Source organism: Opisthorchis viverrini (assembly GCF_000715545.1).
Source record: "Opisthorchis viverrini unplaced genomic scaffold opera_v5_468, whole genome shotgun sequence".
Lineage (NCBI taxonomy): Eukaryota > Metazoa > Platyhelminthes > Trematoda > Opisthorchiida > Opisthorchiidae > Opisthorchis > Opisthorchis viverrini.
The window spans coordinates 3,011-20,158 of NW_008752132.1; the positions used below are offsets into that span (position 1 = coordinate 3,011).

Genomic DNA, 17,148 nt, shown 5'->3' on the forward strand with positions numbered 1-17,148 from the left:
CAGACCTGAGGCGATTGACCATCCTGGTATGGGGGATTCTGCGAGTGCCGCGGGGACACCCCGAGCAAAGCTCATCGGGTCGCGTAATTACACAAGCTGCAAGACCACGGTAGGTTCCACTGTCTTCATGACTGATGTGACTGCTAACTGACGCGAGTGGCGTTCTCATTGTCTGATTGTGTGGGAGGTTATTACTAAGTCGAGTTTTCATCCACCTGTATTCTTTACTTCACAATAACGCTTTGAGGTAAATTATTTGTACGGTAGCGAAGCCACCGTGTTGAATACTGATGTGCAGTTGACTCATTCCTTTTCTTCCTATTGTTTGAGTACCTCACTAAAAGCCGCCTGCCGCCTTTTCACGCCAGATAACGTGTGCCATTAAACTGTTGTCCTCCCAGTGCAATAGCATTCTTCAATCAGTCGTTCAAACCTTTTTTGGTCCCTCTGAAACCACCCGCATTTATTTTTTTGCTTTTGCGTTCCAGTGTAATACAGATGAACAACTGTGATATCAAAGCCGGTATGCGTTTCATGTGCTTTCTTAATAGTTGTAGAACTTTTATTCTTGGTCACAAAAATTCTTGAGAACGATGGTTGCTCCGAAGTAGCCGATGTAAGTTGTTTTATTTTTATGTAACATCGTTTCGTAGCATTTGAAGAGGGTCATTACTAAGAGGGAGGTGAGTTTGTGATCACGATGTATCAGTCCCTAGCTTTTTCCTCCGAGAACGAATGTATTTGGGCGAAGGTTCGCCAACTCCTTTGAGAATTATGTGAGTTATGTCGGGTCCATACCTTATTCGAGCTCCTACAGGAATCAGTTCATGGACCAGTTGCTCCTTTCTCCATTGTTAATAACATTTCTAAGCTACTGGAGCTTGTAAGAGTACACCATCCTTACGGCCGTCCTGTAGTTTCCCTTTTCAATCTGGGGAACTATATCTGTAAGCTTCCTATTATGCTTTTTATGGCTCTCATTGCATTGCAGATCCAAAAGAGAGGTCAATCTCCATCCCAGGTTTGTAAATACGTATAAATTACTTACACAGTTTCAGTGTCTGTCCGCGGTCTTTCACCAACATGTGCTATGCATCTGCTTTGTTCCGTTTATCAACGAACTCATATCAATCACCATAGTCTGGCTCATCGGAATGCCATATACTGTCTTCAGTTTGACCAAAGAGGGGAATACCTATTCACGGTACGTAATGAGATTTTGTCCACGTTTGAATCCTTGCGATTTTTTTGTGGTACTGTGTGTCTTCCAAGAAAAAGACATTATTAGCTTTTCTGAAGCATCTGCTATTCCGGGTTGTCCAGTTTTCCGCCCTTCCATGACGGCCGCATGCATTAAGCCATTACCAACAATCTATCATATCAGTATCATGTCACTGATATCATTGCTACGATGTCGGCGATGTTTGGCATTTAGTTTCTTTAAGAGTGTAAACAGGAAATAAAGGTCTACTGGTAGCTGTTTCAGCATAATATTAATAATCCAGCACTTACCCATTCGTTATTAACTACGGGAACGAAGTATCATTGTTGAACACTGATGTGCTTTCGATGGAGATGGTGATTCATTATTCAAACATTCCTACTCAACTGGCGCGCAAGCTGTATGGCGTGGGACTTTTCGGTTTAGCTGTGGCGCGCGACCTTATGATATGTTGTTCCAGAACTAGGAGTTGATTCGAATACTTTGAATTTTTCCTTCTTTCCTACAGCGTACACGTCAACATGTTTCCTCTTAAAACAACTACTAGGATGAATTGATCAATTATTCTTTTTTCCGAAACGTCATAACCGATAAAAATCGCTTCGGGTGGCCACCTGTTATGAATATTGGTTTCTTTGTAGGGGAACAGTCGTAGCAATCATAGTTGCCTTCAGATATCGAAAACATGTACCTGTAACACAAGTCCGAACTATCTCAATATGCCTTATTAGTATCTTTCCGCTTGATGACCACTACGATAACTATCATCCAAGGTAGAGGCCTGCCTATGTTTCTGTGGCCCATCTCCTGGAGATTTAGTGATTTTTCAGACACTCGGCCAGCAACAGTTGCAAAGTGAAGCCCGTGAGTATCTTCTTTTTCCATTGAGTATGCAGACGATAGCGCTCTCTTTGGTTCACACTTCAAAAATTCAAAGCATTTTAACCTGAATAGTTCTTCCTCACCGTTTGCTGGTAACATATTGTTGTTTTTAAGGGAGAATGAAATTAGTGTCTGCTATCCATACGATGCCATAACCACCTTAATTCGTAGTGCCACTAATCAGAGATAGCAAATAGACATTCGACTGATTTAATCCCTGTTGGCAGTCATACATAGTGTTTCGAACATCGGGGAGGACTCTTTTTGAATTACACGAAGATCGCTTCGATGTACCGCTGTACACACATGCACAGAAGTGCCGATTCTAGGTCGATGTACAATTAAGAAAAATGAGTCAACTCAGGGCCCATGAGGTACGGAAACGTGTAGACTGAATTCGTGATGATCCGCTTCCTCCGATGGCTTGTGAAAAGGCGAAAAATTGAACTTCCTGGTCATTGGAATGTAAATTTGCAACAACCAGGCCCCAAACAACGAAACGTATGCTAGGGATTTCAGTCAGATTGTAAGTCAGTTCGTATCTGTGTTCTTTGACCCGCAAGACTTTTGGGTATTCCAAAACTCTTTGGGACGACTTACGTAAGAATCGCAAGATAAGATCTTGCTTGAATTGGATTGACTTTTCGTCTAGGTGCCAGAGTGCATTAGTTGACTCACATCGTCCCGACGTAGAAGGTTATCCTGCTTTTATATACAAATCTTTGCCATTTAATTTGGTTCTCTCCTTCCCATTTGTCAGGGTTCGGACGACTACACTATCAAAATCTGGTCGTTCAATGCCGCAAGCAAGAAGCCCTGTGCATTGCGTCATACTCTACGCGGTCATGTTGCCGAAATTATCGAATTGACTGTATCTCCAGACAACCACCTCTTGGCTTCTGTGGATTCCAACTGCTGTCTGGTGATGTGGTGTCTTCGGACCGGCCAACCGGTTGTAGCGTTCCGTGGCTGTCGCGCAAATCGTGTCATCTCCGGGATGACATTTGTGAGTGTTCCACGGAAAGCGGAAGCTGGTCAAAACGAAGGTACGACTGATGTTGTCAACTAAGGCCTCGATCTAATCAATAGTATGAGCCTATTGGGATGGTTTTCCTGAGTGAACTATGGACCCTCAACAGTTTATTCATATTTTGATACAGATTTGCGAACATGTTTTTAATGGCATTTTATCGGGCAACGATGGCTACAAGGCAGTGAAGTAGGTACGATAGTATGCAGAGTTGTTCCGTAAATTGGGGACATTGCTTGATTGGATTTTGGTCTGATTGTTTCGTGAAGAAGCGCAACGTCGAGGATTCCATCTCTTTCGGTGGTGAATACTCGGATTGTGGTCTGATGGTTAAATGGATTCACTGCATTTGTATTCCGTCTTCTGTGAGAATGTGTTGCTCCGCACCTTCCTAACCCCAGGAAAGAACTGGAATCTCGAAAATTTCAAATCTCACATTAGCGACATCCTTGTTCCAGTAGTACCTCCTCATAATATTTAACCGGGCATGACTTTCCTTGCAACCAAAGGGGAAAACCGTGGTGTCCGAATCGTATTGAAATCCAGTGATTATTTCCGATTCAGGTGTAGGCCGTCCAAAGACTTCACATTTTCGGTGCCCAGTTGAAGGCTGATCAGCGGTGACGCGTATTTCCCACGCAGAGTGGAACTTCGCTGATTTCCGCCAGAAATGATCTTTCGCGAATCAAATGCCGATTTTCTAACATCGAGAGCTCGCGGATGTTCCTTATTGTTGCTTATTGTTTGGGTAACGCTGACTGCCTTACATTTCATCAATCGGACAACGCAAGGCGAACTCAGTTCCTTACTTGATTCAGTTAAACGAGGCCGTATACATAGCTTGATAATGTTCAGTATTGTCCAACTCAATAAATAGGTAACAGAGAAGCCCATTCTCTGATTCGTACTATTCACTGTGTAGAAGCTACTCAGCATCCTGTCCTGAATGTATCGTAGGGTGTCATAAAGGTAAATTTGTACTTACCTCCTCAGGTCATTAAGAAGTGATCTATTAGGGGTTTTTTGAGGCAATGCCTGCGGAGTCAGAGGCTGCCGAAAGTGACGCACAATAACATTTTTCCTTCTTTCACTGCTTTGTAGATAAGATATTTGAGTTCAGTTCTCAAACTAGGGTACTTCAACTGAACTCCGTCTTTCGGCCTGAATATCCTGGGACTAACTTCTGTCTGCACAGTTATGGAACAGCTTACAGTCGCCTGTTGTTAAGTATATAAATTCAATATTTCAATTTATGACTCCGTTTACTAAGAAATAGAAACCGGGAATGCGATACTCACTCAATGGAATCTGTCCACTCTGGACAGCGTTTTATGTCCGTACTCTTTTTCAACTATTTCAACGGGCTTTCCTTGATCATCCTCTTTCCTTCCCAAAAATCTGTTTTTGCTGTCTCTGAAACACGCACACAAGATTCTTCCATGCTAATGCGTCTGACAACGGTTCAAGACAGTTTACGATTCAAAGGTGGCACCATGTGGTCTCATTGGCGTGGTGACACTCGTTATGACATTCAAATATGCTGTCTTGCAAAAATTCAGTATGTATAGACTTTTCAAACGCTGTTCAGGCCTTCCAAGGAAGGATAAAAACTTGGACGGCCGAATTCTGGAGAGGATCGAAAAACGAAGAAAGACCTCCACTTTCTCTTCGTCACGCATCCCAAGAAACAGATCGTGCAGCGGTAACATCCTTTCGGTACCTAGCTGCCATGCCACCCGAAGGAAGCACGAGGGCTGGGATATTGCCAGGTTGCCCAATCCCAAACAGGAGTAGGTGAGAGGCAGAGGTCGGGTTCGAACTACGAGCCTTCCGGTCGGTAAATTCGCCATCTGACCGTTGACCCATCTCGACCCTCAAGTAAAAATATGTGACAGAAAAAGTTGACAAACTCTGGATCATAATCACTGCTTAACCCTTATTCTTGAACAGAACAGAACAGTGCAAAATCTTTCGCTATCGGACCATCTCGAGATGATTGGTTAACCTTACTTAGATAAATCGAGTGGTTTCTGTAATCTAGGTTTTTTGAGATTACTTTTGACGTGCTTCTCTGACTCACACTATTTGGCGAGTCTAGTAATTGTGGTGGTGGAGAAAAGATAACCCCCTGAGACTAATTCGTGACTGTCTTACATTCTGTACGAAACAGTTTCGGTTCAGCTTTGCAGGGATTGACAGTCGACGGCAAATTATCCAATTCGTGAACGAGAGCGGAATTCCTTTACTGATTCTTGTGGCTTCTATCGTGGACGCTTTGGTGCAACGTTTCACCCATGCTTTCAGTTATCGTCAACGCGACGTCGTTGAATGTGTCCACTTTGCAATTAATGCATATTTTGATGTTAGTTCGGTTGGGGTATTAGGGTGCTCGATAAACCCGATAAACATCTAAGACTGTAGTGTATGGACCTTGTTGACAGCAAAAGGATACGAGAAGTTTGCCTCGACACAGGGCATGACTGACGGATCATGTACCTTTGATCACCTTGTTCTTGCCGATTACTCGATCTGAACGATTCACAGAACACAGATTGCATTCACTGACGGTATGTCAAAATTCAACTCACATTTCACACAGTAAACAAACACTCCCGCTCGTACTTTTGGTACGGTTGTTCTGAACTAAAAGTGGTATTTCTTTGACGTCTTCCGATATCCTTTTTTTCAAGTCCGTCGTTTACTGTCGGATATGTCAATTTTTCGTTATATTTTAGCGTCACCTGGTTTCCATTGCCCACCCAGAAGTGGCAAAGAACAGCCTACCGGCTGGTTAGCTATTACCTCCTTCGGTGGATACTTGCACTTCTTGCCCTATCAGCATGAACTTCATGCGGATTTCGGCGTGGCAACTGGTTCCAATCGTTGGGTGTGTTGTAGCGTAAAACTGCTACCTACTATTCGGTTCATCACTGGGGTCGAAGGTACTCCCACTGCGTTTTGGCCATCGGTCGTGTGTATGGATATCAGTCCCGGTATGTCCTGTTCTATGAATCACCTTTCGTTTCTGAGGTCACCGTTTTCCACTTTGGTGTCGTTCGAATACAAACGCTGAATTTGCCCTGTGTTCACAGGGGTACAGACAAGACATTGCCCGTATTGACTGTAATATCGAAGAGTGTAGTGATTGGCTCTCAAGGTTTTTGTTGCTGTTTTGTGCTGGCGGGGAGTCTGCTGCTTAGCTTCTATTTAGTTCCTAACTGATTTGCGGATAGCCATCCAGATTAGGGAAATTTTCGCCTCGCCATTGTGATGTCGAATCCTTCGGAGAAGTATTACAATTTTCGTGTCCATTATTTGGCAAATATTCGGTTCCTAATAGAGTGCGTGAGGATTTAGTTTGCAGGGAGCCCCGATTTGTAGTCGTTGGATGTCCAGTAGCTGACTCTTGTATCAGAAAGTAGTGCGCTCATTCTTTTAGCCATCATATTTTTGCAATGCGGTAACTGGTCGACTATAGTCTGTATGTCGATTTTTGGGTTGTATGTAATTAAACTGAGTGAGTTCATCTCATCATCGTCACCACCACCACTGCCATCATCATCGTCATCACTACTGGCGACAATCCACAAGTAGTAAATACTTACATAATGGTTGTGTAGTGGCTGAAATACTACAAGGTACTCAAGCTTACACAGGACTGTTAAGGTCCTCAACCAGAGTTTTTGGCTCAAACTTCTGAACACAATGCAGCCGTGGTGGGTGTAAAACTATAGTCTCACCTTGTTCTAACCCCATCCTGAAGGTCCAGGAGACCGTTCTTGTGTGTTTATCATGTGTCCCTGCATTGCTCAGCGCGGTAGGAAAACCTTTGTCGTCCTCTTGCTAAGCTCAATGGGTTGCTGAGGTTTGCAAACGTCTTTTCGACTAAGCGAACCGAAATCTAGTTTGCCTAAAAGGGGCACTTACAGTTCATGCACATTCCGTCCTAATGGAGGTTTCGGGAAGAAAATGTACATTATTGGTTCCATCTTGAGGCTGTCCATAACCGTGACCAGTAATAATACAACGAAACGCTTTCCACTGACGACGACCTGTTGTCATCTCTTCAGTTGCATTCACCGCCATCTCTTTTTTCACAGTATGAAAATATTCATTGTCTTCGTTCCGTTTTTATAGAACGGCAAAAACTGTCTTGCCTTTGTCAGCCGAAGATTTGATACAGGCAATCAATGTTCACTCAGATCGTTAGAAATGGCAGTTGATAAAAAACAAAGATATATGCACAAGACCTTTGAGGTGAAATGAGATCGGTCGACCTGCATCTTTCTTTAGATTTATATCTTCTTGCCCCTCTACTCGTGGTTGTCTGCCAACCAAAATATTACTATTCACTTATCCCCTCATTGCTTATTTTTTTCCTTTTAACTCTTCGTTGTCTCAGGTAACCTTCTGTTGGCCACTGGTTGCTCAGATCAGTATATCCGCTTGTACCATTTTCTGTCTCCATCAAAGCCCACACCTTCTTTTACGCTTCGAGCACATGAGGTGAGTTTATCTCCACCTGCTTTCAATAACGCGTAATCATTTGATTGCATCGCTTAGCATCATGTTAGTGAAACTTTTGTGTGCTTTTGCCTGGTGGCCGAGTGACTCCCCAAGATAATACGCAACAACTCTATCTTCAAGTGTGCATTCACCACTGTCGTTTATCTTCTACTTGGGTGAACTTCGCACGTCATATTTTCAGTCCACTCATAGAGGAACGCGTTCCAGCGAGCTTTTTTGCAACCTGGCGGAGTTGTCCATAAACGTTAGAGTTCTTTACTCTAGAGTCTCCCGTCACCGTCGTCTGAATACCTATGGCTGCTTTTCGCGTTCCCGACTACTAGCTCAGGTGGCTTGATATGGTTCAGTGTTAAAGGCGCGAACTTACTGACCGGAAGATCTGTGGTTCGAACCCAGCCTCAACATCCCGGCTACTCCTGTTTAGGCTTGGGCGATCTGGAAGTATCCCTGCTGTCGGGCTTCTTTAGGGTGGCATGGCAGTTATGCACCGAAAGGTTGTTATAGCTGAACGGTAGTGTAGTACAAATTGAAGGCTAAACAGGTCGTCATGGTGGAATGGGCGAAAACGTTTGTCTCTGACAGCCCCCCACTCAGAACCACCAACCTTGAAATTCAGGGTGGCAAAAGCCGATTTGACGGACTTCACGTGAGATTACAGCTCTTTGGCGCAAGCTATGTGGTGAAGCAGCGTCAGCGGATGTGGGAATGACCAAGAATAATCATGAGATCCTTAGGACGTTTATTAAAGTGTGTATATCAGAACATGCACGGGATGGATTTGTTCTGCAAGAAGATGCTATCCGGAACCTTTGTGATACGAAAGTTCATCACTCTAGATTCGAAGTTAAGGAGGACCAGCATTTTCTGGGTTCCTGATGAACTCAGCCCCTACATGTCTTCACGAAAGCCATCTCATTTGCTTTCAACTGATTATTTTGTGTCAGTTTGTGCTTAGAACGAATTCAAGTAGCATAGTCGGACAACCTAGGTCTCAGCCGTATGAAGAGCATTTCAGTTGGTGGCACCCATGTTTGGGGGATCTTTGATTTGCAAGGGTTGAACGTAACCGCCGCGACCAATGGGGGCCACTAAATAATTTTACCGAACCTGTGCTTGACTTTTCGTTGACCTTTAACCCCCTTCTAGACTACTGTGATCTCACGTTCTGTTGCAGGAGAGCGTCAATAGTGTGGCATTCAGCCATTCTGGACTAAAATTGGCCTCTGGCAGTTCGGACGGTGGAAGCTGTTGGCTCTGGCGTTTTCAAGCCGGGAAGTGGCGTAGTATGGTGCTGAGTTTTCGCAAACGGTAAACCGTTTTCCACACTAGGCCTTTCGTCATTTTATTGTTTTCGAGCCTCTATACATCTTCAGCAGTCCCATTGTTCTCTTTGTGATCTGTCGTAGTAGCCTACATTTTCAAAGCACTTTGTTCGGATGAATTTGCACCTCGCTGCGTGTATTTTTGGAAAATTTATTTTCACACTACTTTGTGTTTTCGCCACTCACATTTAATTAGTGGTATAATTAAAATGAATCCGGATCTTTCTTATTCGAGTAACCTTACAATTCATACACAGCGAAGTGTGGGTACCGTGCTGTCAAGCGTGGGTAACAGTCATTGCTAATCTTGACGAGGCATATGCAGTTCGAACGTATACAAACTCATATAAACGCATTATTTTGAAATAAAGTCGAGTCACGATTTTAAAATGGTTCCGCCACTTACAAAATAAAATCTCAAAAATTCATGTAGACCTCTTGCAAAATGAGGAGCCAGTTGGTGCCAGATTACGTGATGTGCATCTACACTATTGGGGAATGGGCGGCGCCGTGTCCTGTTTGTATGCCAGTTAATCACACTGCTGAATAACCAATTGTAGCTCGGCTACTATGAGGGTTCGCATTCTCTCGGATTTTTCAGGATGCACATTGCTGTTGATCCCCTATGGTTATGGATGCCCTATGCTTCAGTTATGCACTGAAAGCTCTCAGGCCTATATAACGATATGCCAACTTACAAGTCGATGTTTAAGGTTAGAAAACGTGCTCCCACTTTCTTTCCAGAGAATTAGACATCCAGAGAATTAGATCTCCAGATGACTGTCTGTTATCCCCGTCGCTAAGAGGTATATCTTCAGAGGAGACCGCTTCTTCTGACTCCCGTGATTACTTTTCCCAAAAACACAATTATTAGATGAACAATTCAGGTGATCTCCCGAGACTAAGATAACCATATAAGAATTGCTTTTCGATCGGTCATCTGTGTCTTGTGCATAGATGAGGATTTCAGTGATAGTTCTTGCCAAAATGTCGAGATCCTTAGCTAGCTCAAGTCGTCGCATTGGCATGTATGAAGGGCTCTTTGTTGAGGCTAATTTCGATGTTAACATATTTCTCATCAGCTGTGATAGTCATCTGTCTGTGGCTGTTGATAAATTAACAGTAAAGTTCGCATTGAAAAAGAGCGTCTTGTTGGTTTCTCCAACTTTCATACGTTTCTGCATTACGTGAAACGCAATGGATAGTTAATCAGCTTATCTTGGCTTTGGACGATAAAATGAATGTTTTTAACTAGATGTAGTCTTGCAAAATTAGACCAACCTTGATTCAAAGACCAACACATTCGAGACAGTCCCTGATATTCAAGGCAAGGCATCAAATGTCGAGAACCGTTTTACGTGGTTAAGTATTGACTAGCTCCGGTGGAAGTATCTGACGAAATGGCTGCACGAAACTCATTGGCTTGTACTCAATGGTTCCAAGGAGTTGTCAGTACCAGGCCACACAGAGCTGTGGTGTTGTGTATCCCGATCAGTACATCGCAAGTAGCTAGCTTGAAGCGCGACTTCTTTGCGCGCAACAGCGGCTATTCAATGTGGAGATAGCCCAGGTTTTTCGATACGTAAAATCGACTCTGAGTTCAACTGCCACGACAGTTAGGTTTATTTAAAAAATGCTGAATACGGCTTGATTTCTACGGTCGCATTGGCGGTGTGCGGTCCATCCTTCTCTCCCTCGATATAGCGTTTCCATCTCTAAGTTACTCTAAGTTACTTTTGCAGGTTTCAACGTTGTGAAAATTTTAGCCTGGATACTTTGCTAGATTACATATCCTGTCTTATTTTTTCATGGTTTGTAATAGCATCAAATGTCGCCCGTGTTTACTGACTTGGTCGAAGAACGACCGGTATTTGATTGCCTCAATGAAAAACGGATCAGTGTATGTCTACCTCGGAGATAGTGGCCACCTGTACACTATAATTGAAGTGAGTCGGATTACAGCGTATCTGCGTTTTTAACATTGGTATATGGATCCGAGGAGGAGCCTTTTTTCTACCATTGTACCACATGAATAACCAAGCAGGAGATTAGTCCGTCTGCCTTCCCTTTTCTATTTCAAGTGGTTTATCTGAAAACTGAAGCGAAAACTACGCTGAACTTGTTTGCAGGTCACTAGTTTTGTCAACTTTCCCACCTCTTGTAGTCCACCAAGTTTGTTGGATTTCTAGTGTTTAGTTGTACCCAATCTTTCAAATAGGTTGGCATTCTCCCAAACTACCACTGATTTGATGGGAGCGCTTAATATCAGCAGCTCGAACAACACTTCGGCTGAAACAGATAATCCAATATTTTTCGAATAATTGAGATAGCTGTTCCGGAGACTTGGGAAATAAGATTGCATAAGCGCGGCTGCTCCATCACTCTATTACTCATTTCTATCAGTTACCACTGTGTCATATTTTCGGGGTGGGAAACAACGATCAGCGAACTGTGTTCACAGTAAGTAGTGGTGCATTAGATTAACACGTCGGTTTTCAAGAGGATATCAGTTCAAGCGAAACGGGATGTAGTCTTCACACACCGTTTCGATTGAATGTCATAAGTGAAATCTCCATTTGAGTCTCCCGTCACCGACATTTCAATGTGCAGCTGAATGCTTAAATCCACGACTTACCTTCTTACCCTGCTTTTGTTAATTTTCTGACCGTACTCTCTATACTCCTCAGCATGCATTTATTCTTTTCCGATAGGAGCAGATTAGGACGTCTTCAATTCTATGAAAAAGTAAGCTGATTAATGGCGCAGTTGAAGGCCGGTGAGGCACACACTGGTGGACACAAGAAACAGAGATAAAGGTCGAGCATTGTTTAAAGAGCGGTGGTTGGGCGTGCACGATAGATTTGGAAAACGTGGGTTTTGAGTCAGGTACTAAGATTCGCACCAAAGTTACTGCTAGGCTGGGTAGTAGAAATCGTCGTAGATCTAAATGTCAATAAAGAGAGTCGAAATCGCGAGTATTTTCAAGGACAGTCTCAGATCGACCGAGTTGTCGTTTCGTGGTGCGACTGTTATTCAGGAACGAAGCTAATCCCACATGTCATCGTATAATCCATAAGTCATAACAATTACTCACTCATATAGATCAGCAAGAGTCTCAATAGCAGTCGTTAGGTGAATTTCACTGAATCCGATGAAACATGCTTCAGTCCGTAACGGTATTGTGTACAATCTGTTAATCTAAATAACTGACCTAACGCATGCCAAAATAATTACAAGCAAAAGCCAGCTCTGATCTAGTTAGGGAAGCTAGTCGATTGGCTCTCTATCTGTTTACCACTCGACCAACATTTCGACTTGCGGATACCTTGTGTGAAAAGCATAACACTACTCAGTAAGAGGCCTACTGATTTTTTTTCCAGACTTTACTGAAACGGTGTCTCCGCAATCGTTTTCGGGCTTTTTTTTTAAATATTCAATACGGTTGAAAATGGATTTAACCTGCGAATTGGTAGCGGATGCGATGTATGGCTCTGAACATAAAAACTAGGCGCTAGGTTTCTACATAGCACTTTGCGACTGGCCTCTGTGCGTTTTCAAAATTACCTTATGAAATTTCGACAGCTCCAAATTTAAAATAATGCCCTTAATTTAAATGATACAACTGTTCACGTGGACACACCTTCCGAAAATTTAGAGGTTTTCCAGAATGTCAACGAGCATGGAGGTACCGACTGATCTCACTCCATCGGTCCCTTCCTGGACCGGTATTTTTGAAAGTATTCCTGTTTGTCCACTGGTTGCTTACGCTTCAGTTCAGTTGACTTTCTATCCTTTACTTTACCAGGCCCATGAAGGCGCTGTCCATGCCATGTCCCCATCACCTCTGGACGATGAATTTCTAGCAACCGGAGGCGTGGATGGGCGTTTCCAAGTTTGGAATATCAAACAGCATCACGATATTATGTCCAATGATTCGTCAAATTCAGACATATTCACACCAGTTGATTCTTCCCTGTCGTCTCCTTTACTGTGTTATTATCGTTATCCACCATCGGAGGTCGATCCAGATCACGGTCTCATTTGGCATCCGTTTGAGCCCAGCGACAATCTACCCATTTGGCAGAACTCAGCAATCCATAGACGAACTCAGAGGGAGCAAACCCACGTAGCTCAGTCAGTTTTCAGTGTACGTGCTTCCATGAGTCAGGGTGGACGCGACGTACCACTCCTAACTCCAGGCTCCACTCAATCCCAATCGCAGCGTCCGATTCCACCGACACCCTTCAGACATCAGCGCATTACGGCTTGTCGTGCTTTCCCCGCATCTGAGGGAACCGGTTTTCTTGTGGTCACGAAATCGGGTTTATTGTCTGTTTTCGGCACGAATGCTTCGAACGGTAGTCGTACTCGACCCCAATTGGAAATGTCTAGAAATCCTTCTATGGTACGTTTGTTTTTTTCTATTGTCACAGTAAGGACGTATATGGGGCTGAATTTCATGTCTCCGAGTTAGCCAACATTCTTTCAGTTGGGAATTTGTTTTCTTTTCTGGTAAACACCTTTTCGGTTCTTCATTTAACACATTTGGTGTCATAGCTGAATGTCTTGATCGAATGGTGATACAGAATGGTCCTAGAGTTTTTATCAAATGGCCTAGGATTTCAAGCTTCACTAAGAAGCATGATGTTTTACGATTGGTGACTCAGTGCCTGTTTACATGGACCGCCCCGTCCTCCTAATCTGACCAGCTGTCAGTCATGTGAGTTTATGCTCTACTCTCCAGCACTCATTCGGTCGCTGTTTGTGTTTCGGTGGGTGATCGGTGTAAAGCCTGACAAATGTCGCAGCAAACATGCGATCCATCGCCTTGAGTATACATGAGTTAACTCAAGGGTATAATTTTTCCGCAAATATTCCAGTACTTTGTAGTTGTGTGGACAATTGTTGGAAACACTCATACGTCTAAACAATATTATCTTTTGCTTAGATTGTGTTCAGCGAGCCACACTGAACAGCTTTTCGTTATTTTCATATGGGGTTTCCACAACTGTTTGTAGTTTAGATGTTGGCTTGCCTTGCTTTAGTACTTGGAAGGACAAGGTTGAAATTCTTTTTGTTATTCCTTTGAACAACAAACTATCACTTCCCTTGTCTACTTTCATTCATTTATTCTCCAAGCAAATTAAAATGCAGTCCCTGTTATCACTCTTTACCTGGTTGAAACGTTTGTCCAGCCAAACATGAGACAATTCCTTTTGTCACAGGATACTTCTATTTTTTCAGCTGCTTCTTCTGGAAAACTTCTAAGGCATTTTATAGCTGTTTCGTAAGGTCTTGGCACTATGAGCCGAAATATTCGAGGCACGAACGTCCGGGTCCGGAATGTCCATGGAATGAACTTCTCAACAGGGTTTAATTCACGAATAAGAAGGAGACTTATCGTTCCGAGGAATATGGGGCGACCTTAGTGCAGCACAGTTATGGAGTATCATGAACGAGAGATTGGGGCTCACTTGAGTTCCCAGTTAACAGTCTTTTCAAGCGAGCATTTATTAGTGCACAGGTGGTGGTAGCCGTAATACAAATCAGAAGGTGTATGTGTACTAATAGAAGTTTTTAATATGGTGGACAGTGGAGGTTTGCAACGCGTATAAAAATAAATACAATGCGAAATGGGAGCAAGTCAAAAAGGAACTTATCGTATGTGAGAGTTCCTTGGTGAAAGTCCGGACGGCGGTAACGTGTTTTCTCCGCAGTTTGGCTGCTACACGTGTTCCATGATTGTCCGTGGACTTGGAGTGCTTGCTCCCTGCGCGCGCGCGAGTCTGTGTCCTGACTGGGTTCGGTTTCCCTTTATGTAGGTCCCAGTGCGTGTACGCGGGCGCGTCGGCACATGAGTGGTTGCTACGCTGACTAGGCGGTGCAGACAATCGATGTCCGATGAGTCAGCTTAATGCGACGTGTTTGTGCGTATGAAAAAAAAAGACAAGCCTCGCGATCCAGTGAGCGACTGTGAGTTGAACAGTCAAGTATGTGGGTGACTGGGTCGCTACACATTCAGCTACACGTGTGTCCATTTTAGTGTTCAAACACGAGGCCTGATCAATGGGTTTCAAGAGGGACGAACATGGTGTTGGGCTATCCACAAGCTTTCTTCATCCGTACAAGTGGTGTTATATCGAGTTAAATTACGCTTGTTTGCGTCCTCGCTGGCCACGTTTCTTGTTACCTTCAGAATACAAACAGAAGGTTGTAGAATGCTTGGACGTATCAAGGAAAGTCCACTTGAGTGACGCGTAAAATCGCAAGCCAGAAATTGTGGATTCTTGAGATTTGTCAATGAAATGCGGTATTACGTGTATAAAATGCGTAATAAAAGGGATACCAATTTCAGATTATGAGGTTTTCCATCTAAATTGTTGCACAAAGTAGTGCAAGTTCAAAGAGAGCCCAGGGAAGACGGCAAATCGATCCTAATTAGCAACATGCCTGCGCACAACACGCGGTAACGCAAACTGGTCAAAAAACGCGCGTAAAAGATGGCTGACTATATTGGTTCGACATGTCAAGGGTTAAAAGTTCATGAGTAATTACACATACATATCGAGTCTGAGGTAGACGCAGTAAACAGCAGGCTCAGACAAGAGAACGCTTTGAGCGGGGAATGAAAGTACAAAGGTCGTCTTGATGACTGACACTAATATTGTTCATCATATCGATACCGGCCGGGCAGTCGTGCACATCGTTCCTATCCGTTGTTTTACCTTTATACGTCGCGAATCATTAGTTTCACTCTTTTTTGTACTCTTGTTTTACCAGATTGATCTTGACTCTGATATGTATGCGGTGGATGAACAGTTTTTCCACTGGGAATTGGACACTGCGGAGTGGAGGGAAGTCACGATGGAGACTGAAGATGTTCAGACTGTCCAAACGACACTTGCGCTTGGATCTCCTGCAGCTCCACAGTCTGTTCTCGGGCTCGTTGGAGCACGTTACGATCGCAACGGTAGAAGCACAAGACCGAATCCTGAAAGTCGCGTAGCTTCCATTCCAACGAGATCCTCTTCAACTCAGCAGACAACACCATCTAGTGTGCGAGGACTTGGTGGGCGCGCCAATTCTGTCTATCGACCACCAGTTGGAGTATGTTTTGAAGTTATCCATGCACCAAGCCGCGTTCCGTTCCATCGGCTCCCGCCCCCTTACTTGACCACGCTGCGTGGGGTTCCATTATGCCTCGAATACCAGCGAGCAGTTCCAGGACGAAACCACTTACATCGGCCCCCAGACCTACTCCCATCTGTAACAGCCGATGATGAGCGTATGTTGTATTTCTGGATCTTTGTCACAACCTAGTCTTCAGTTCCATGCAGGCTTGCTGAGCGCCTCAATCAAGCTATCTTCCTGTGTTTGGAAAACAACACTTATCTCATTATCATCTGATACCCCGAACAAACATGGAGGTGCTCCATGTATTCCGAGACTGTCTCATAGGCTTTTCGTCTAGCGAAGGTTCATTTAAGGAAACTTGAATTAGCTTCAGTGATGTTAGACGGCAACTGTTAGTTTTATAGAGGATCGGTACGTCTACCGAGAACTGTTGATAGCCTATGGGTTGGGACGGCACGTTTGCTGTATTCCCTACAAGTTGGGAAATAACCCATATAATTATTGGTAGTATTATTAGAACTGCTACCAGCTGTGGATGTCGTAAACAGCCATGTTCTGCTGAGTTCCTATCTGAAGTACGGCTAGAAGCCTCCTAACTTCGTTGACTTTCCTATATGTGAAGTTTACCAAACGTGTTTCTCCAGAGCTTCTTCGAACTGCATCATAAATTCGCCCCTGGTCGGTTGAAGTAGGCCTGAAAAGTTGTGCATATGGATTCTTTACGTCTTATTTGTGGGCCTTCTCATTTTCACCCAGATTTTCGATATTTCTTCGCTGATAAATCGTTCGGTAGAGGTATATCGTACAAATGTGGAGGAATTTGTATGCTGTTCTGGGAACGACTTTGTTATCTTGGAGTGGTGTCACTCGACCTCACCATTCCATTCCAGCATTACTAACTTGATTTGCTGTTTCGAATGATATAAAACACTTGATATTTACCTTGGTGGGAGTTTCTGGCTATAAATATATCACTGGTCAAGTAGGGTCGGCATTCTCTAGTCACTATAGCGCTAAGCCTTGCTTCCTAT

At 43.7% G+C, this 17,148-nt stretch overlaps 1 protein-coding gene across 1 annotated transcript in view; it reads left to right on the forward strand.

Moving 5' to 3' along the window:
* Nucleotides 1-1,090: 1,090 nt before the first annotated feature.
* The window catches only part of T265_11281 (hypothetical protein), a gene marked incomplete at both ends in the record, with an annotated part of 46,720 nt that continues 30,662 nt past the window's right edge, over nt 1,091-17,148 (forward strand). The window contains 8 exons of the mRNA XM_009177897.1: nt 1,091-1,204; nt 2,865-3,150; nt 5,870-6,127; nt 7,537-7,640; nt 8,836-8,969; nt 10,806-10,929; nt 12,789-13,388; nt 15,764-16,268. Coding sequence (XP_009176161.1) covers nt 1,091-1,204; nt 2,865-3,150; nt 5,870-6,127; nt 7,537-7,640; nt 8,836-8,969; nt 10,806-10,929; nt 12,789-13,388; nt 15,764-16,268 — 2,125 coding nt within the window. The remainder of the gene's footprint in view (nt 1,205-2,864; nt 3,151-5,869; nt 6,128-7,536; nt 7,641-8,835; nt 8,970-10,805; nt 10,930-12,788; nt 13,389-15,763; nt 16,269-17,148) is intronic.